The sequence below is a fragment of the Trifolium pratense genome, linkage group LG7 (assembly GCF_020283565.1).
Source record: "Trifolium pratense cultivar HEN17-A07 linkage group LG7, ARS_RC_1.1, whole genome shotgun sequence".
In the NCBI taxonomy this organism is placed as follows: domain Eukaryota; kingdom Viridiplantae; phylum Streptophyta; class Magnoliopsida; order Fabales; family Fabaceae; genus Trifolium; species Trifolium pratense.
Window position 1 is genome coordinate 7,712,102 of NC_060065.1, and position 23,127 is coordinate 7,735,228.

Consider the following 23,127-nt stretch of genomic DNA (forward strand, 5'->3'; position numbering starts at 1 on the left):
GTCATGTCAAGAAAGTGGGGTGAAGTGGGGTGATGTGGCGGTGCATATCAATAAAATTCAATTTTTTTTATGTTTTTTTTTTATTTTAAACTTTATTTTTTTTGGTTTTGATCCTTCAATAATAATATTTTTTTGGTTTTGGTCCTTCATTTGCCATGTCAGTATGCCACATGTCATGCCATTAGCCACGTCAGCATTTTTGAGACAGGAGGGACAAAAACCAAAAGGAATTGGACATTCAGGGAGTGTTTTAAAAAATGAATATATACCAGGACTAAAACCAAAAAACAGGAACATACAGGGACTAATGTGATATTTAAGCCAAAAATATATTATTCTTAAAATAAAAATTTAACAAGTATTTATAGTTTGTCACAAAAAAAATATACTTATAGAATTTTGCTAATTTGCACCACTATTTTTTTTTAAGTTGTCTAATAACTATAATTTCACTTTTAAGGTGAATAAGTGAGAGTACAAGAGTTTAAATTTCGATCTCCCCATCACTGCACTTAGTTGGTTTAAACTAACATGATACAATTGAAGATGTATTTAACAAGTTTTAGTCTGAATAAATCTGTTGCTTTAAATTAAGAAACCTATCAATACTGTTTTGGATTTCATACCCAGTCCAATTGTGAATTTGTCTAAGTAGGCCTACATAACTACATTCACTTTCAAAGTTCTCAATGCATTGACAACAACTAACATAACGGTTGATTGAAGATAAAGGCAAGCATCACGATATTTGTATGAAGTCGTTACATTCTTAGTCATTCAAGATAGGCTCCAAGAGAGCCCAATTTTCATATATAACCATATCTTGAACTAAAGACAAAAGATACACATTTTCTATTTCACAAATCTCTAACTTCTTTGCTTCCTCCGCAAGCAATACAAAGGTCAACACAAATGCATTAACATGAATCATAGGTATTGATCGGATATCTTGATTAACCTATATATCGAGGTATTGATCGTATTCCACACATTATAGGAAAAGGAACAAGAAAATGAGATGTGCCCTAATGAATATTATACCTCTTTTCGCCAACTCCTCTCTTGTTGCTAGCCTCCAAACCATAACTTAGAACTTTTGACAGAATGTTGATTTTTCACACTTTTACTAAACTTGGGAGTCAACATTATAAATCTAAATACATGCTACTTTTATTTGTTTTGATTTCGTCACTGTGTAGGTATTTAGCCGTTATCAGTATGTAGGAGTATTGTTGCGAAATGGAGTTTGTTAGAACATTTGTCGGGGTCTGCTGCAAATGACTTGAACAAGAAGAAGATGATGAACGACATGATGAACATATTGCACAAATTCCAAAGCGTGTGTATCACACTAAACTTTAGGTTCGATTCGCCCCCACCAGTTTATGTAAACCGGATGCAAAAGGGTTAACCGGCGAATCCCCTTCAGGTAGGGGTGCTCGCGGTTCGGTTTGGATCGGTTTTGAGGCAAAAACTCATCCGATCCAAAAATAAATTCATTTGCAGTTTGGTTCGGTTTTGGATGACAAATAAAAAAAATCCGATCCAATCCGATCCAATATTATGCGGTTTAATTTGGATCGGTTTTTGGATATCCAAATTATAAATTGTAATTTTTTTTAATAAATATAAATATTATAAAAAACGCTATAAAATAATAGTTTGACATTTTTGACAAAATAAATATTAAGTTTGATTTTTTTTTTGACATAAAATATTAAGTTTGATGTAAAATAAAACATATAATATATTAAAAATTAATATTTTGGAATGACAATTACCAATTATATTCGAAACATATAAAAAATAAAAAAAAATAGATTAAATTAAACTAACATATAGTATTAACAAAATTTAAAATGAAAAAAAAAGTTAATGCAATATATATATTTATACTAATAAAAAGATAAATAAATATTAAAATATATGTATGCGGTTTGGTTCGGTTTGGATCGGTTTTAAGAAATCAATACAAAATCCGATCCGATCCAACGGTTTTCACAAAAGAACATCCAAACACATCCAAAAAACTTCGGTTTTTTCTGGTTTTCGGTTTTTTTGGATCGGTTTTCGGTTTTTATTTGGATTGGTTTGGATTTGAGCACCCCTACCTTCAGGATACTTTGGAAACTTTGACATGAATTGCATATACACATCAAGCATATCAATCAACGATATTTTACGGAATAAAGTTTCTTCAATGACCCTTTTGCATTAGAGAAATGAAGAAATGATTTAGAAATAATTTTGACAGAAATTGACTCATGAAATTTATGATTTCTCTTATGTATTTTCTGTCTTCTAAGTGTCTCTATTTATAGAGAAACTTATGACAAAATGATGAAGGGACACAACCTTTGAAATGATTTCAAAAATATAAATTTGAATTTCAAATTAACCATTGCAACCTTTCAAATATATTTTGGAAAATATCCAACAGAGTTAAGTTCAAGGACCATTGTTGTGTATTTCTGATGTGATTAATATGTAACAGTACATATTATAGTATTATAATTTAGTCAAAAAAAAAAAAAGAGTATAGTATTATTATAATGAAAATGGAAATGTGGTCCTCTCCATATCTTTGAGTGCTGCTCTGCTGGGTTATATATGTACCATATCACGCCTTTCTTAGTTTCATAATTGGCTATTCTATTATATGCACCACACACACTCCCTTTGCCATTTTCAATATGCAAAATAAATTATTGGAGAGCCCAAATTTGTTTGTCTTAGAAATTGGATTAAATCTAACTCAACCTCATAAAACCGACTTATAAAATAAATACTATTCTATTGTTAAACTCGTGTTCAAATCTTGTCTCATCTAATATAAGGCTCTTAAGTCTTAATAGCTTGATTTAAAATTTGAACATGCATGCCACTAATAATAAGTACCGACACAAGATATATTTCTAATTAAGTACTTCTAACCTAGCTAGTGTCCAAATTTACGAGTTGGCACATAAGATTCCCTTCATCCACAAGCAACAAGCCAATTTAGTTTAATAAAACTTACATTAATCAATTAATCTACAACAGCTTTCTTTAATCTCCTTCTTGCTCTTTCCATCTTTCTTCTACTAGATTCTTTAGCGTGAAAAGGTTCTTCAATAATGGTAGACAAACCTGAAAAAAGTCACAGCAGAAAGTGTCCGTGATTCACCATTGTGTAAGCAGTAAACACTCTAAAGTTCAAAGAAAAAAGCGCAAAAGAGATTCAAATTTAAAACGAGCCATCTACACTACAAATCATATTTTAATTTTTCAGATTCAAAAAGATTATTAAACTTTTTGAAAAAGTATAAAATGAAATGAAATGAATCGTACCGAAAAAATACGAAATAAACTGCACCAATTGTAAACCGTCTATCAGTATTTGACTATATTCGGTGCAGTTCGATTCATATTTTGGATGTCCTATGCCTAGCTGGAATGCAATAAAACATTTAGGGCCATGTCATAAATAATTACCTGGCATGAAACTTGTCTTTTGATCACAAGGTTGGTCTTCATAGTTACCCTCATTCTCAATCTCATGCTCCCTTTCAATCTCACAAGTGTTTTCCACAAGTGGAACATTAACGTTGTGTATCACCTTTGACTTTGAACAAGCAGTACCAAATAGCCACGTGGCATCCATTTGTTTGCAGAACATTCTAGCAACATGATATGAAACCTTAACATTCTTATTCTCATTTGACTTAACAAAACCATTCATAAACATTATACAATCCATAAGACTCTCTTTTGCCATTCCTTTCATATCATAAGCTTGTGACCTTCTCCAAAGACTTTTACCATGTGAATTTGTTGGATTAGAGAGACAAAGAGCACGTGTAGAATCACTTATAGCTAAATCAGTTTTTTTAAGCAAAAGATTACACTGAGCTTTGTTACTATAAATCACCATTCTTTCATTTCTAAACTTCAATGGACAAATATCAAGTGCTTCACAATATTTCAATAAAGCTTCTTCTACTCTTCCCAAACTAAACATATGATTAGCTTCTTGCTTAAATAATTTCGCAGTAACCATTTTTTCTTCCAATTTTACCTCTGACATTAGTTTCTCCTTATTCCTCCTAACCAACTTCAAATTCAACGAAATAAGATTCGTCGAGAATTTCAATTTACAATCATTGTCATTATCTTCAAGAAGTGACACTAGCACCTTTGTGATTGTGTCACCAACATTTGATTTATCTCCAAGGCTTCTAAGTTCAATCAAATCAACAAGACATGAAACAACATCAACATTATCAATATTAATAACTTTGTACCTTGTATTTTGATCCTTGAGAAGCAATAAAAGACAATCTATACCAAGATATTGCCAATCATCACATGATCTTGAGAGGTTACAAAGAGTTTCCACAACTTTTGGTAACTTAGCAATTTTTTTCCTTCCAATATTATTGTAACAAATGATTCTAATGAGTCCAAACCCACATGGTGAAGTGTGATTCATCAATCCACCCCACATATCACACAAATCATTCAAAAACACTTTTTTGCAAATGAGATTCAAAGAGTTATTATAATCTTTACAAGCAAAACAGTTAAGAAGATAAATAGACCAACATTGAAGTTGACTAGTCCATTCTTCGGCTTTTCGATTCTCCATCTCTAAATCACCTAAACCTCTGGTAAGCAAGTTTCTATGATACTCAACTCTTCTCTTAACTGATATAAATTCAACATAGATTTTTTCTAAGCAAGTTGAAGCTAAATTCATTGTTAATTTCACCAACTCTGTTTCATACTCTACCACTGATTCATAAGTACTATTGTAACTAGCTAAATGACCAAGTGCTCTAACAGCAACTCTTTGTTCAACCCAACTTATTTTACCTCTCAGAAGTTCTAACAATGGTGGTATAACACCCGATTTAACGGCTATTTGTGCAAACTCTTCTTTGTTCATTGTATAAGAGCCAATAATATGAGCAGCATAATAAGGTATGTATATATTTTGATTTGTGTGAAGCCAAGTTTTGTTTTTTGTACCTTTGGTTATTAGATTTGCCAAGCAGTTGAATATACCAAGAGAAGGAAACTCTGGATTGTTGGGTTGAGTCATGGCTATGTTCCATAGTCCACTGAGGACTAAGACATGTTCTTGATTGTCTCTTTGAGGCATTTCTTTGAAGCATGTTGATATTTTTGATCTTCTTAGAGATGGATTTTGTTCTTTCATTATGCAGAAGAAACAACATGGGTTGTTACAAAGTTGAGTATGTAGAGAATGGTCTGTTGTATCATCATATTCATGATTGGTGTTGTAAGGAGTTTTGGGAGAGTTGTGGTGGATTGATGTTTTTTTCTTCATTTGTGAAGACATGGTTTTGTGAAGTGATTAATTGGTTGGAGATAATTTCTTAGACCAGTAAGCTTTAGCTTAGTTCTTTTATTGCTTTACATATGCGAGGAAGATAGTGAGGGATATATTTAAGTTTGAAATTTTTTTGGATTAACAATGATGGCATGTTTACTTGGCACAAACCTAAATAATTTTCATTTAGACAAATATATAAAAGTTTGGAAAAATTAATTGAAAAGATGATGAAATGATATGATTAAATTAGTTTATATTTAAATTTTCTCACGTGTGTGTCTAAATAATTTTTATTTGGGGTTGTGCCATATAAAAATTACTCTGTGGTTATACTGGTGGATAACCATATCTAATATTTTGACAACTAAATAAAATACTCCATAATTGGACAAGTATTTCATCCTTTAAGATTACGTAAAATACCCTTTCACATATATGAATATATGTCTCTAAGATTACGTAAAATACCCCTTCACATATATGAATATATGGCTGCCCTAAAAAAAATATTTTTAATTGAATAAATTAGTATATTTTATAAATAGCTACCTCAATGATATATTTAGCTATAAAATTGTATTTATTTATCAAAATTAGTAGAAATAGAAAAAGTTAAAAGATAAGTCACTAGATTTGGTCTAGTGGTGAGGAGTTTGGGTAGCATGTTATAGATGCTGAGTTTGTTAAGAAAAGAAATAACTCAAGATAACACTCAAAACATATATTTCTAGATTTGACCCCTCAAAGAAAAATGGCTAGCTTCACCACCGTCTATAATGCAACTGCCACGAGCTAACTATCATGAATGTAAGAATTACCAATGCTAGCTAATTATAATATTAACAAATCTAATTAATAGGAGGCTTTATTTATTGAAAATAGTTGTACTTTGTATTTGGACACTTCTATAATTTGTGTAAATGCTAAAAACTCTATTTTTGGTACTGTATAGCTTTCTAACATTAAGTGATTCCCACATCAAAAGCTAGTACAAGTGGTAATTTGTAATGTTCAACACTTTATGAAAAGCTTCTTTACCTTTAATTTTTTAATCCAAATAATGTTCTTATGTATGTTCTGTTCACCTTTCTCATTCAAGAGTTTTTCGTTTTTATGTGACAAAGGATCACGTAACCAATTTGGTATCTTTAATTTTGCATCATGATGAGACTCATGTAACAACAAAATTTACTACCAAATTTATACAATTTTGTCATCAAGCTTCTAGTAAATTAAGTTCCTTTTTCAACAACTCTAATGCTCTAGTCCTATGCCTATAAACTCTAAAGCCATTCTTTAAGCAAAAAAGTGAACAAATTAAGCATTGTTAAACATGAAGTATATTATGGAAATTCACCTAACTTTAAATATTTTAAAAACTTATAATTGTAACACATGAAGAGAAATGAATACATGATTTACTAAACAAATATAAGGGACCACAAACAATCTCCTAATATTAGAATGTGGTCCCATTTCATTGCTAAACTTGCACATTAAAACAAAAATATTCATCACCATAATCCTTAACTTAGAAAGCAGATTATAGATTAATTAAAAATAGAACCAAGTACAAATGGTGGTGGTCTCAAGAATATGCGGCTGCCGTAGGTTGAAAGCATCAAAAGTATGTTTCTTAGATTTTATGTTATACTTAAGAAGATTATTTCAGACATGCTTCAAAGATGATTGGAGATGAGATTTTATTAATCTTTTGTTCGTACCATTGTCATGGAAAAATTAATAGTAACAGCTCTATGCTTATGATGGCAAAGACTAGATGTCTGGACACATGCAGGAATTTAGCATGAATTAATGTTTCTTTGTTGTTCAAAATCCACTTAGTCCCTTGTCAACCAATGAATGTAAGTGAATGTTGGGGGTGCCTCATTTTTGCAAATCAAGAATAAGGTAAAAGGGGGTGTTTTCGGTTGGAATCTATGACATCCTCTTACCAAATTAGTGCATGTTTAGATTGACGGTAAAATTGTTATAATTAAGGCAAGCCACCACAATCTTGACAAAAGTGATGCTTTATAGCTTCAACAAAATTATAGTGTCACTGCATGGTTTGATCCCCCGCAATTGCGATCAGAAGGGGATGAAACTATTTGATGTCAGAACTGATCCGCAGATTAAATTAGGCGGTTCAGTGAACCGGATACTGGTGATGAAAACCAAAAAAATTAATGTCACCGTGATTTTGATAAACCTATTGTCAATCCAAACATACACTTAATCTCTCCGGAACTTTGTTTTTGGGTAAGGAATGTTATCTCTTTTTTCATCGGCCTACCCTCCTTTTGTGATAACTAGTCAATTGTTTCCTTGGCAGCTACTCGCTTGCCGTGGTCCTCTAGCCGATGCCAAAAGGATCATGGGTCTATCCATCACGGCAAGACCCTCTGCTTCCAATACACTGTTGTCTCGAGTATGACGAGAACATGGCGATTGGCGAGTAAGGAGATAATGGGTTGAGTGTGAAACATATGGATGTTACAACCATGTTACAACTAGTTGAAAATATTCAAGTTGGAAAAGAATAAGAGGTTTAAGGATGTTACAACTAGTCAACAACTTTATATTGAAAGCCATGTCATCCAAATAAGGGGATGGAATTTTATAACCGAAACTAGATGCATGCTACTACATGACTTCCATAAAAGTAAGAAGAAAAATTCTTAGGGGTACAAACAGTAATGGTGCTTCAAAAATTAAAATTCATAACTGGTCATAATTAATTAAATTTTGTGACATTTAATCTTCAAGTTGAATGATGTCACAGAAAGACTAATGATATCCTACAATATTTATCAGCTGATCCCAAACTGAAAACAAGTGGGAAAAATAAACCTTGCATTGCAAAATCATCCGCCAAAAAAAAAACCACAAGAGAATGTTTCAATTCGCTTTTGGGGATAGGATGATGATTGTCCCTATTAACAAATTTGATGAGGCAATGACCTGCAGCAGAAAAGTACACTAGACAACCATGCTGCAACATTCACCTCCAGCAAGTTGACGTTCGGTAAACGTGTTAAAATTAGACAGCCGGGCTAATTAAAAATTTCCCTTTTGCTAAACATTCACGGACATCACACACAACACAAACACATAAACACGTTCACCCATGTAATAACATGAGAAACTGAAATATTTGAACATAACTACATGTGCCAGTGTCATATCGGTGTTGGACACTGGACACATGTTCAACCTAAGTGTCGGTGCTACATAGTTATTCACATTGCCTGCATGTGGTTTTTGTATCGTTGAGGTCCTTGAGGAACTTTGGCATGTTCTGCAGCTACTGCAACATCACTCATCATTTTCTGACCAAGAGGAAATTCACAGGCTTCAGTCACAGAAGCAAACCTTAGCTCAGCTGGTGGAATGAAACAGTCCACAGAAAGGCCAGGGATATTGAACGCCACTTCTTCAATTATCCACGCTTCTTCCATCCTTGTTTTAGTGTGGCTCATGGCTGTTTCTCCAAACTTGAAAAGTGTCACTTGTGAACGACCCGAATGAGCAATCATAATCCCTTCAATAGACCTATAATCATCAAGAAATGAATTGATTGTGGTCTCCCAATAAACAGCATCACCTCCATTGTTCTGGATACGAGTCAAATGGGAGTCTTCCAAGTGAATAAGAAGTCCTGTTTTCTGACTAAAGTGGCCAAGCAAAACATGTCTGATGATCTCTGCAGAACCTTCACTTCTGGCTTTTAATGTGGCGGGATCTGAACATATTTTGAGAATGAAACAGTCTTCTCCATTAATCTTCTTCTCTCCAATACATCTTGCATTGATAAACATGGTTGCAGTTGTTCTCGGATCAAGTCCCTACAAACAAAAACAAAGTCTAAATTATAGAGTGGCAATATAACAATATAACAAATAATAATGCTGAGAAGCAAATTAGAGTTCAATAAAGAGAAAGATTAATTATTTGGAATTGATAGAATGAGAAAAGTTTATTAAAATAAGTGTAAGATAGACTTTATATAGCAATCTTAACTAAGTTAACAAATCTTAACCAACTTGCAACTATCTTTAACAAATTCTAACGGCTAAAGAAAAGAAACCTGAAGAGCACGTCTCAAAGGTCTGGCTGGTCCTTTGGCTGCATGTGGACCAAGCCAAGGTGTGTGACGCCACACAAGTTTTCCATTGCAACCTGCATGAACCTTGCTTCCACCAAGAGAAAGCTCCACATACCACATGTCTGGCTTCATTTGCCACAAGACAAACCCACCAGATTGTGCAGCTTTAGAGGGGTTCCGAGTTCGCACGAGCTTGTTAGCCGTCTCAAACTCGGAAGCAATCATCCTCACCTTTCCCATTGCATAAGCATTGTAAACAGAATCCTGAAGCTTCAACCCTCCAGAAGCAGCTATGTACTGCTGCAATATGTATTGAGCAGAAGATGTTTCCTGTAGCAACATCCATTAAGTTAGTAATCGAAATCTGTGATGATTAATTAACCCTAATTATATTGAAGAAAATGGAAGCAGATATACTTTTTAAAGATCAACATTCAACAACACAGACCTGTACTTGTTGGAATTAGTTTGAGTTGGTTGTAGATAGTTACAAATTGGTTAGTATTAATTGCAAGTTAGTTAAGATTTGTGGGCCTAGTTAGAATCAAATTTGGATTCCTGTTAATCATCAATTGCACACATTCACGTAGTGTGCACAACAGTGATTGTTGGATTGAAATAAGACGGTAAGCTCAATATTTTAGATTTTACAAAACAAAACAAAATTTGCATTAAAATCTAGACCATCTTGCTGGATAATAGTCTATTGGACTTATGCTATTGGACCTTTTAGATTTCTAAGTTAGTAGTCTAGTTCTTTTATGGTTTACTATATATTCTCTTTGTAACCCTTATTTTCATAACCATTATGCATTTTATTGTTGGAACCCTAACTTCCTTTCTCCTTCTGCTCTTCTCTGTTTACACCATGTGTTTCTCATATTCATGAGAAGTGTGTAAAATTGGAGAAAGTTCTCTATGGTATGAAACAAGTTTCAAGAGCTTGATTTGAGAAGTTCTCCCCTACAATTATATCTCTAGAATTCCACTCTAGTAATCATGATTCTGCTTTATTTGTCAAGAATACATCTCCTGATCGTATTCTACTCCCCTTATATGTTAATGATATGATTAGTATAGGTGAGTTAAAATTACAGTTAGCAAAAATATTTGAGATGAAGGATTTGGACACTCCCACTACTTAATGGGGATTGACATCGCATACTCTCCTAGATGTTATCTCCTCTCTCAATCCAAGTACATTACTCTCCTATATGTTATCTCCTCTCTCCATCCAAGTACATTGCCAACATTCTTGAGCAAGCTCGTACCTTTGATACTCGAGCAATACTAGATAGTCCGTTGGTTGTTCATCTCTGTTGGTTCTGAAATTAGTTGGTTTGGTTTGAGCTTTAGCTTGAGGAGGGTGTTCGAATATTAGAAAATATGTTTTAGGATAGAGTCTTTGTATGATTGACAAACTCTTAATGCTCTCTCTTGAAAGGAGATGTTACCTTCTCTTGTCTCGTATATAAAGCAAATATTTGTTTTATTGAATAACTGATGTATATTTGGTTCATATTACGGAGATACATCAGTTATTTAATGAACCTGAAAAATGAATACTATACTATTTGCTTATATATGAGACCGGAGGGAGTACTATTTATTCTATTGGAACCCTAGCCGCCTCCTTTCTCCTTCTCCCCTGTCTGTTTCTTAATTGCTAACACATCTGAATGCATGCAATGAATTGGAATTTGTGAGAATAACTACTTATATAATAAATTTTTCTTTCTATTTTTTAGGTTCACTCACAGTACTGAAAAAAGAAAGAAAAACAAAAAAGGGGGAAAGTAAGAGAAACTAACAATGGGAATGTCTTTGATAGCAAGATGAGGAAAGGGTTCAGTGGTGCTGACATGAAGAGGAGCAAGAGGTGCACCCAAAACACCAAGCAGCAGTCTGAGATCGGAAGATGAAGAAGTACCGATGCTACATTCTGTATCTTCAGGACCTTCCTTCAACGGCGACATTGCTTCCAACGGTGGCCTCGCCGGAGTAGATGGACATGCTCCTCCAATGAACAGGTCAAGTGGAGGAACATACTCTTTCTTCCTCCGCCTGAGCAAACTTGACATCGGAGAAGTACTACTCGCCGGTGACAACCCTTTGATTAAATCATCTTTCAGCGACGAAAACAAGCCTTGTTTCCTTTCCATTGTTACTGTTACCTGGAGTCTGTGTTTGTTCTGTTGAGGCTGAAATAGCAAGCTAGACAGAATAGTCACCACAACTACAGACAACTGTGAGAAAATACCAACAGAAACAGCCGTGAGAAAAAGACATTACATTTTGGTCTTTACTTGAATGATTATAGAATTTTTTATTTTTTTGTGATATGTGTTTGTAACTTGTGTACTGACTTGGCCTAAAGCTCATTCGCCGATGAAATCCTCTCTTGGACCATCGAGTATAGCGCAATTGCGGAGCAACCCATGAAGATCAAACTCAGATCAACGGTCACAATATCTACACATATTATCATGGCTCTCCAGCTGTTTTTCGGCAGCCATTAACGGCATTGGTCCAGCGCTGGAGACTATATATACTCCACTCATACAGTGGAGTCAGACGCATTTTATTTTTTTATGAAAATTTTGCTTCACACACTGACTTGAGCGTCGGAACACCTACAATTACACAACTCTCTCTCATTCACCGGAACGGAAGAGGAGCACCACCGACAAGACCATCTCTGATCTAGGTACGATCAATATTTAATCTATATTATCGGTTAAATACATTTTTTTTAATGAACATAAAAAATTATATTTTATTTATGAGATTGGAGGGAGTAGTGTACTACAAATAAGTTAGTAGATTTGGTTTATTGGTGAGGAATTTAGATCCTGGATTCGATCATCTGTTCTATTATAAAAAAAAAAAAAGAATTAATGTTAATGAGAAAATAAAAGATAAATTTTATATTAAAAATATTATTTTTTATATTTTACTAAAATTAATTACACAAATTTTAAAGCAATTTTATTTAATTTGAGTTTTCCAATAAGAAATGCTAATCCTGTTGGTGTCAACTTGTTTTTTATGGTGGCTGTAGCCTGTGATATGTTTTGGAATTTAGAAGAAAGTGAAAATGGAAAGCGACAGAATGGGAGAGAGAGTAGCAGGACATAAATGTGTCGTCCAATGAGAAAATAGGAAATCAAACGGCAATTGGCATTCTTGTTTTGTGAGATTGGTGCGCCGTTAGTAATCTGTGACGGTCAAATGAAACCTTTCCTAGGTAATGAACGACTTCTCTCTCTCTCTCTCTCTCTCTCTCTGTATCTCCCATAAATAACCATTGGCCAATAACCAGCCGGCATCATCGTTCCAAATCAATGTGGGATAGATCAGGGTCATGGAACAACACTGTAGCAGTTACTACCATGGATATTATTTGGTCGGGTTTGAATCTCGGATTTTATGTTTCTCCACATTTAAATGTGTAAATCTATTATTTAGCTTCTTGACCAAAAAAAGAAAGATCAGGATCATGAGACTATTTCTTTGGATTTGCTGTGACAAGTAGAGATGTGAAATGGGGTGATCTGGTGTATCACGGTGTGATAGATGGGTCGGACTAAATAAATATTGAAATTTTTCATTAAGCCGTTCAATATGCTCTAAGCCCATCAATATGTTTCGGAAAATTTGAGAAATTTAGAGTATATCGAGAGATTTAAAGATAATTTTTCATAAGTGTTAGATTTAGTTTATTGGTTAGTGGACTACACATTAAGGAGTCCGATTGATTTATATGGGCTTGTGGGCAAATGGGATAGTCCGGCCCATTTTCATTGAAATACTTTTGTTTACTTTTTTTTCCCACTTTAAGGTATTAGTTACCGGGAATGTATCCGGTGAGAACTGATAATTATTATGAGAAATGAGAACTATTACAAATAACCATCAGATTTAATTGACGCATCAGATTAAAATTCTCACACTCACTTAAAACCTCATGTGATCTTATTTGTGAAGATTGAAAAATCTTCCAATATATAATCTTTCCTAATTTATTAAGTTATTAACACATGTAAATAGCTTACTAATGTGTAATTTACAGTATCACTGACGAAAACTCAAAATTATGATGAAAACTCAAAATTATGATGCAGAACACGTATGTGTCAAATATTAGAAAAGTCAATCATAGAAAAATGTTTTGAGTTTTCCATCAATCAATAGTGCTCCTTTTAATGAGCTATAAGGTCTTAATCTCACTAAATAGTACAAGATAAACCAATGTAAGATAAAATGAAGGAAAATGTTAACATGTGCACCAATGGCACATGTTAAAAATACAAATGTAGTAATATTTTTTTGTAACTTGTGCATTATACTTTTTAAACATTAAATTCTTTTATGTTATTAAATGCATATTTCTATTTTTAGATACATTAACATGTGCCTTTGATGCACATGTTAACATGACCCTAAAATGAAAAATAGCTATGTTGAGTAGATATGTAAATCACTAATTCCATCTAATAGCAAAAAGAATAATGAATAATCATTCCAAAGTCAAAATTGAATTCTTCATTGGGCACCTGCATTCTTTTTGGGGTGGAGGTTTTCCTGCATTTTTCTATTTGTGTTACTGTTAGCATATCATATACACTACCTTGCGTTAATATCTTAATAAATTAGGAAAAATTTTATGAATAAATTAGGAAAGATTTTCAATCTTTAAAAATAAGATTACATGAGGTTTTAAGTGGGTGGGAGAATTTTAATCTGATGCGTCAATTAAATCTAATGGTTATTATTAATAGTTATCATTTCTCATAATAATTATCAGTTCTCACCGGATACACTCCCTATATATATATATATATATATATATATATATATATATATATATATATATATATATATATATATATATATATATGGGAGGGATCAAATTACACCGATGTAACATTTGAGTAATATTACACCGCTCAATAACGTTTTAACGAATACAAATTTTACAAAATCCACAATTTGATTGAAAATTTATATCCTATAGATCATCTATGTTATAATTTATAAAAATCTAAAATCGTTTGATATGTTATTGAGATCGATCAAGATAAACGGTATTCAATAAAAACACATAAACCATTAATCTTGATTGGTCTCAATAAGATACCAAACGATTTTAGATTTTTGTAAAAATTAATATGGATGATCTATACGATATTAATGATTTTAGATTTTTATTGAATACCGTTAAGCTTGATCAATCTCAATAACATATCAATCCAACGGTGGATTTTGTAAAATTTGTATTCGTTGAAGCGTTATTGAGCGGTGTAACATTACTCAAATGTTACACCGGTGTAATTTGATTCTTCCCCCATATATATATATATATATATATATATATATATATATATATATATATATATATATATATATATATATATATATATATATATATATATAGTAGAAACTCTTTAAATTAATAATATCAGGACCGGATAAATTTATTAATTTAGAGAGTTATTAATTTATCGATAAATTAATAATTATTAATTTAAAGAGTTTTTAAGTAATTATACTGTACATACCAAATAAAAAGGCAAATTAGTTTATGCCTCTTAGAATTACGTTGCAGCGAACCTTGAGACTCAACGTAAATTAGTAACTACTGTGTTCATATGCATTGGAAATCAATAATGACTTTTGAAGTACAGTAAATGTAAACAAGAGGAACAAATGTGTTCAATGTATTCTTAAACTATTGAATCATATTTCAATAGAGTGTAATATATTTTTTTTTTCAGTTTCTATGAATTATTAATTTATGAATTTCTTGGGACCGAAAATTATAAAGGGATCTCCCGAAAAATTATTATCTTATTATTTTATCGAGTTTTTCAATTTTTTACATTGGCCCGAGTCGGGACCGGACAAATTTATTATTTTAGAGAGTTTATTAATTTATCGAGTATTAATTTAAAGAGTTTCTACTGTATAATGGAACACCAATTAACATAAAATTCCATTTTCAAATAAAAATTAAAATTTCAAACTCCAAACAAACTTGTCAACAAAAAAGCTCCATAGTAAAACAAACAAAATAGCAAAGCTCCGATAAAATATATATATGATAATGACTTCAAAGATCAAAGTTCCGGTGACATCATCACCACCAATATAATCATCACCATCATCATCAAACTCTGCCCCAGATAAAACACCTTCTTCGTCATTAACCAAGGTTGGATTGCTTGAACTTTCACTTAATTCAACATTGCCGCCACCATTGCACAACATTGGTAATAATAACATCAGGTTCCTCAACATTGTTAGCAGTAACATCAACTTGCTCAACATTAACATCAGTTTGCTCATTATTTTCTTCATTAAGGGTTTTCAATTTTTATTTTATTTTATTTTTTTTAATTTTGTGTTTTGGATGGGGATTTTTTAATAAAAAAAATTAATTTTTTTTCAAAAGACTTATAGACTCGTAAACTCACCATAAACTCGCGAGTTTATGCGAGTCTATTCGAATCTAACCGAGTTTATCAAAAATCGATTCTATGAGCGATTCAATTCGTTTTTGCTTCCTATACGTAAACTCGTACGAGTTTAAGAGTCTACTCGCGAGTTTGACAACCATATGATTTGATTTTCTACAAGTTTCCACATAATACTATAATTTTATTGCTTAAAAAAAATAGTATTATTTCATATTAGAAGCCATTTATTATTTTGTTATTAATTGCTACATTAATCTACTTTCTAGTTGAAAAGATTGAAGGTGAAAAAATTGTAACCCTAGCATATCTGAAGGGAGTAGAAACAGTGTAAGAACAAAATAAAATTAAATAAAATTAACTCTTATATATGTTTTCACATTTCTTATTTTTTAATTTATCATTTTACTGCATTTGGAATTCAAGTATGTGATTACATACTTGGTGGGATATGTACAATTTTATTTTTATTTATTAGTCAAAACTCAATTTATTAGCATATTGCAAAATTCAATTTTTGGCCTAAACTACTTAACAAAAAAATGTCCTATTTGCAAAAAAATGTCCTATTAATTGGGATGTTTTCTCTCCCCACCTCCCGTGAATCTTTTATACCCCCAATATTCCAATTTTGCCCTTGCAAAATAAGTCGGTTTGCAAAATTTCGGTTTTTAGAAACCCAAATTTGTTTTCAAGGCAAAAAAAAATTTTGGTTTCTACGAACCAAAGTTTTTTCAAGGGCAAAATTAAAAATTCAGGCGGGATAAAAGATTCACGAGGGGTGGGGAGAGAAAACATCATTAATTGGTCCATTGTTTCAAAACCAAAAAAGGTAGACCAAAAAAACGTAATAGGCCAAGTCATGTTCTGGCCCATCCATTAGCCAAAACTCACAAAACGGGTTAAAAAAACCGCTCCAGTTAACTATTTGGTAGTAACCGACCTAGATGAATTCTTAAAAAATCCGCTCCAGTTAACTTATTTTCATTTACATCAAGTTGTGGGCTCCACTTCATCAAATGGTGATATGGTGTAGTCATATTTAATCCTAGCCATCCATTTATGGGTCCCACTTCCCTATTTTGGACTGTAGCCAAAATAGTGAGGTTGTGTAAATTGCATCCCTTTGTAGGGTGATGGATATTAGAAGCCACCTCTAATTCAACCTAATTGTGAAATCCATGTGAATGAGTAAACTGTCATTTTAGTTCTCGAAAGTGTTACTCGCTGTCATAAAAGTCCCTGGATCATCAAAAAATATTTTAAAGTCCCTGAATTTAATATCTGTTAGTCAAAATGGTCCATAACGTTATCTTTCTGTTTGTTTTAAATGATGTGTACCAAAATTTGACATGTTGGACCAATATGTGGCAATTTTTTATTCTAATTTTATAGCCACCTAAGCAATAATCAAATTGAAAGTGAGCATAAAAAAATTGTAAATAAAAAAAATACAACAAAATAGTAAAAAAAACAATAGAAAAATTCATCCAAAATTCATAATAAACTCATCTTCAACCAATATCCCTTCTTAGAATTCATCTTCTCACCCAACAAAAAACCATAACAAAAAAAATCAAATTTCTCCATATTTCACCCCCTCTTCTATTAGAACAAAACTAAATGAATAATCATATTTTCCAAAATCAACAAAAGAAGTTCAAGAGATAAAGAGAGCAGAAAGTTCAAAAAAACCAGATCTGAGATTTATTTGTTTGCTTTAAACTTGTTATTGTGATAATTAGAGAGGAGAAATGATTGACTAAAACATGGAAGAAAACTCATTCTTTACAAGCTTTGTCTAACTTCTCTAGCTCAATTGCATCTTCACAAAACAATTTACCAAGGTCGATAATTGGTAAAGAAGTTGTTGTTGATACAAGAACAAGGTCTTGATTTAGTGGAAGATATGTGGAACTTTTGTAATGCTTTGCTTTGCCAACTTTTACCAATTATCGACCTATTTTTTCACAACCCTCATGGGTCAATTTCCATCCTCACTCTCCCTTATTTGTTTACTTTAAACTTGTTGTTATTGTGATAATTTTTGGGGTATTTATTTGTGTCAATTTACTTTATAAGTTAGTAGATTAATTTAAATGAATGTTCTTTTTTCAAGTTTGAAGATAGAGGTAGGAGTTGATATGAATTTCTATTATTTAATCCAAAATATTTTTGAAGAAAATGGAAGGTGGGTTTGACATATTGATGCTTGATGGAGGTTTGTGAGGAAGAGAGGAGAAAGAAGATGAAGATTTGTTTTTGTTCATTTTTATTGTATTTGTTTTTATTTAAGAAATTTTGATTTTTACTGTCATTTTAATTCTTGTATAGGTGTCAGAGACTATTCTGACTAACAGAAGTTTGATTCAGGGATTTTTAAATATTTTTTGTTGTTTCAGGGACTGTTATGACAGCGAGTGACACTTTCAGGAACGAAAGTTACTATTTACTCCCATGTGAATAGAGCAGGTGCTAGTGCTACTTCAAATTCAAAGTCCAACTTTACTTGTTCTATGCTTTTTTATACACTAACAAAGTAATTAGGCTTGCATTCATTGTGCAACCACTTATCTGCGTTTATTGTACAACCTGAAATATGCATTAGCCATTATTTGTGCCTATGTGTATGATGAGGTTATTAAACATCATATTAGTTATAAGGTTTAAATGCAGTTTTGATCTCTCTATTTTAAATTTTTTGAAGTTTTGGTCCCCCTATTTCAAAAATCAACTTTTCAGTCCCCCTATTTTAGATTTTTTGTACTTTTGGTCCACCACTTCATTTTGAGTCAATTTTCATCATGTGGCAGATGACACATGGACACTATAATTACACGTGGCATTATTATTTATTTTATTTCAATAAATCATATTATTAAAAATTATTTTGATTACAGTAAAAAAATAATTATTTTGATTAATAAAATATTAAATAAATAAATTAAAAGAGATTAATCCCAAAAATCCCTAATTTTCCTGGAATTCTTCACTATCATAGTTGGGTTCATCCTCTCATCTCCAAATCCAAATTTATTCGTCTATCAACAAAAAAAATCCAAATTTATTCAACTTCATCACCAACCCCACCAAAATCTTTCTCCGTTTCTTCCACTTAACTCCTCGTAACCAAAAATCTTACTAATGTGAACAAGAAATTTTTCCATGTTTTTCAATCAGGAAATCGTTAATTGTTTCCCAATATCAATAAAATTACCTATTTACTGTACAAGTTTATTTGTTCTATAACTTTCCTCATAGCATAAAACTCCAGACCTAAAGGGAAACCAACTCAACAAAGCATTCCCTAATTTTGAAGATGAGATGAGGAAGAAATCTAGATTTGAGATGACATGATGATCGTAGATGAAAAATCTGGGAAAATTCGGAATTTTTGGGATTAATCTCTTTTAATTAATTAATTAATTAATTAAATATTTTATTAATCAAAATAAATTTTAATAAAATGATTTATTGAAATAAAATAAACAATAATGTCACGTGTAATTGTAATTTCCATGTGTCATCTGCCACATCATGAAAATTGACTCAAAATAAAGTGGGGGACCAAACGTACAAAAAATCTAAAATAGGGGGACTAAAAATTTGGTTTTTGAAATGAGGGGACCAAAACTTCAAAATAGGGGGATCAAAACTGCATTTAAGCCTAGTTATAATATAATAACTTATAAACATGTTCCATTTTTCATCTTGTTAGACCATGTACAATGGTGGAAAATATTCAACATCACTTTTTCACTTCCCAACACTCCACATCATTTTCTCTTTCTTCCACCTAATTATTTAACATTCATTCAACTTTTACCCTCTCCAATGATTTTTTCATTCAACACTCTTCCCCACCACTTTCTCTACCCCGCCACTTTTTTTTTTCATATTCTTATTTAAATTTAAATTTTTATTTTTATGATTACATAAAATTACAATTATCGATCAAAATTAAATTAAAATAATAAACACTTAACAATTTATTTTTTAATTTTTTTAATAAAAAAATTTATTTAAATAATTTATATGACACAAATCCTTTTAACTTAATTTAAAAAGCAACACACAAGTAATGTAATTAGTATGATACAAATAATTTGAAATACAATACAACACACAAGCAACATAATTAGTACGATACAAATAATTTAAAATGCAATACACACACAAGCAACATGATTATTGGGATCCATTTCACTAAAAAAAAAGACTAATACTTCAAGATTAACACTAATATGGAGATAATAATAAATTAATATAGTGAAAAAATCCATTTTTTTTCTGCGTCCAAATCAAATGAACCAAGTCCCTATTTATAGACAAAAAAAATCATGAATTTTGGTAAAAAAATAAAAAATTAATTTGCAATGAAATAATTGAGTTAAAAGTATTAAGATAGTAAAAATCCAACCGGCCAATCAGAACTACCCACATGACCTGAATAAGCTTTCTCTCTTTGCTGCTTTTCACTCTAACACGCCTTGTTTGCGCGTGGGCCACACGAGCTCCTGTGGCCAAATTAAAGCGCGCCACGTGTCCCCCTGATCAGCATTCAACTCTGTTGAATATTTTCAACACTTCTCTTCTCCACATCATTCAACACACACATTCAACACATCTCTCCAATCATTCAACACTCATTCAACTCTCTCGTTAAACACAATTGCACATGGTCTTAGTGAGCCATGAAAGAAAAATACAAGTGACAAGATAGAAAGGTAAAAAGAAGGAAGTGACAAGATACAATAAAGGTGAAAATGACAAGAGAGATGCAAATGTGACGATAGTATAGCTTGCAAGTTGCAAGCATTATGGACACTGCTCCATAATTCATATAAACTATCACCACATTCATATAAACTATCTTCATCATCTTTCGTTTAAATTAAGAATAAAAAACAGCAAACCAGTGACTGTTATCACCATAGAGAATGAGGTATTTGTTGCATCTATCAATTTTATTTGTCTATGTTCTTTAATCTTAACCTATGCTATATTAACTCTTGATCTGAAATCTCACCAGGGAACCATTCTATTGCCGAAGATGTTGTTTATTTCTTGGTTATCTACTTTGTGCTTTATTTGGTCGGCGGTCATCATTTGTGATATTTTTCTTATTTCAATCGACTATAATTTCTTTGATTAATCAGTATGATAAGTTTACAAAGTTTTTATCTTATAAATGCTACGGTGGTACTGTTTTATTTTTAATTAATTTAATTAATGTAGCCAAATAGAACTACAAATTTAATATCTTATCTAAATCTATCATTATATGCATGATGTTGCATATAATGGTCGCAGAGGAGGCTGAGATCCCGAACTGCGACTATAGGTATATACAGTGGCGACTCCAGGATTGTTAAGGAGTCTGGGCAAATTTTTGGAGAGAATTTTATCAACCCAAATTTCGAATATAAAAATATTTAAACTCTGTTTTTCAATATTTAATTTTGGAAGAAATTTTTAAACAAGAAATAACATGCAAGAATATAGCCATGTTTCCAATATAATTAAGGCTCAACTAAATAAGAGACTATAATGAAAACTGAATCCACATCGACGTATATAATTATATTAAACTACTTATTAATTTATACAATAAAAACAGCTTAACAAATTTTAAAAATTCAAAACACCATCAAGTCATCAAACAAGGATTATAGATGAGAAGGTTTTAAGTTGTTAAAAATTAGAATTAATTGCATATTTGATCTGTTATGTTTATTTTAGGTTTCAATTTGCTCCCTTATTTTTTAAAAGTTTCAAGTTGGTCATTTTCCTCAAATTTTAGTTTAAATCGTCGACTTTTCTAATGAATTTGCGTACGTAGACCACTTAGGAGAGTACTATGTGAATGTTTTAGAAAAATTAACTCAAAATTTAACAAAAAGTTAGAAAAAATTAACTCAAAATTTAACGAAAACGACCAATTTATGTTGAGATCAATAACATAAGGAACCAACTTGAAACTTTTAAAAAATAAGGGACCAAATTGAAACCTAAAATAAACATCGTACGGTACCTTTACGAAATACGTTTCTTTTTTTTATTTTTATTTTTTCTTGTTTCTTATTATTACAAAAAAAAAGGGCAGCCCAGGCATGTGCTGGGCATGCCGGACGGCATAATCGCCAGTGGGTATATAAACTTTACTCTTAATTTACTATTTTGTTTACTTAAACTTTATGTCTAGCCTATTAAGTGTTTAGTATATTAATGTTCAGTGACAATAATGCTGTTTGGTGATCGACTGGATAGGCATAGCACAAAACTTCACTCCAAACATTTAAGGAGAGGTAGTTGAAATATCTATTTTACAATTTGATTGAAATTTTATAGTTGCTTTAATTTTTTTTCTAACATAATACCCAAATTATATTTGTAGCTTATGCTTCCTCGTTGTTGCACGGCCTTCATAATGAAATGAGGTTACAAGTTGATGAAGAAACAATCAAGTTTTGGGAAAATGCTTAACACCACCTGAGTTGGAATTATGCAAATCTGTCTTTAGCTATGAAATTTGTGCCTTATTTGTTGGGTTGGGTTTGGAACCATCTTAATTTTGTCTTGTTATAATTAATTGTAACCCTATTTTTTTTTTATAAAAAATTGTAACCCTATTTGATAAATATTTGTATGCATATTTTGTGAAAACTTGAATTTATTTCCCTCATGTACTCTGTCTGTCACAAATTATAAAGGAAAAAATCTTTTTTTTTTCTTTTCAAATTATAAGAGAAAAACTATTTTCAAGAACAAGAATGTTTTTTTTCTCTATCTCCGCTTTTATCAATAAACAATCAATAAGAATTATTTTTACATCTTCTCATGCAGGGACGAATCTGGCGAGGGCAGGCAGTGGCCAAGGCCCCCCGTCCCCTCTATCTCTTACATATAAATATCCATATATTATACTCCTATATTATTTATTGTATGTTTCACTCCGACTCTAATAGTATATATACTTAGTATTAGTATATTATATAATTTATGTTCCTATAAATATAGCTCAGTTAATAGGAATATTGCATGTAATATTAACTGATGTTCAAAGGTTTAATTTCGGACTCATGCGTACGAAAAAAATCAATTGAGAGAGAATAACTTCGTACTTATAATATGATACCAAAAGAAAATTATATCGACAATGTAAACAAATATAATCTCTATAAATAAAATAGGTTAGTTACTTT

At 31.6% G+C, this 23,127-nt stretch overlaps 2 protein-coding genes and 1 long non-coding RNA gene across 3 annotated transcripts; 1 reads left to right on the forward strand and 2 right to left on the reverse strand.

The window, feature by feature from the left end:
- Nucleotides 1–2,885: 2,885 nt before the first annotated feature.
- LOC123894307 lies at nt 2,886–5,514 on the reverse strand. Its single transcript, XM_045944269.1, has 2 exons — nt 3,475–5,514; nt 2,886–3,129 (listed from the first exon to the last, which is right to left on the reverse strand). Exons 1-2 carry the CDS (start codon nt 5,342–5,344, stop codon nt 3,029–3,031), a joined length of 1,971 nt encoding a protein of 656 aa, XP_045800225.1. The 5' UTR covers nt 5,345–5,514; the 3' UTR covers nt 2,886–3,028.
- A 2,663-nt stretch (nt 5,515–8,177) lies between these two features.
- Nucleotides 8,178–11,869, reverse strand: LOC123894308. The gene is made up of 3 exons (XM_045944270.1): nt 11,258–11,869; nt 9,429–9,776; nt 8,178–9,186 (listed from the first exon to the last, which is right to left on the reverse strand). Exons 1-3 carry the CDS (start codon nt 11,606–11,608, stop codon nt 8,581–8,583), a joined length of 1,305 nt encoding a protein of 434 aa, XP_045800226.1. The 5' UTR covers nt 11,609–11,869; the 3' UTR covers nt 8,178–8,580.
- Nucleotides 11,870–20,668: 8,799 nt separating this feature from the next.
- On the forward strand, nt 20,669–22,616 carry LOC123894309. The gene is made up of 3 exons (XR_006803670.1): nt 20,669–20,867; nt 20,955–22,230; nt 22,320–22,616. It is a non-coding gene; the product is annotated as an uncharacterized LOC123894309 (long non-coding RNA).
- The last annotated feature ends 511 nt before the right edge of the window (nt 22,617–23,127 follow it).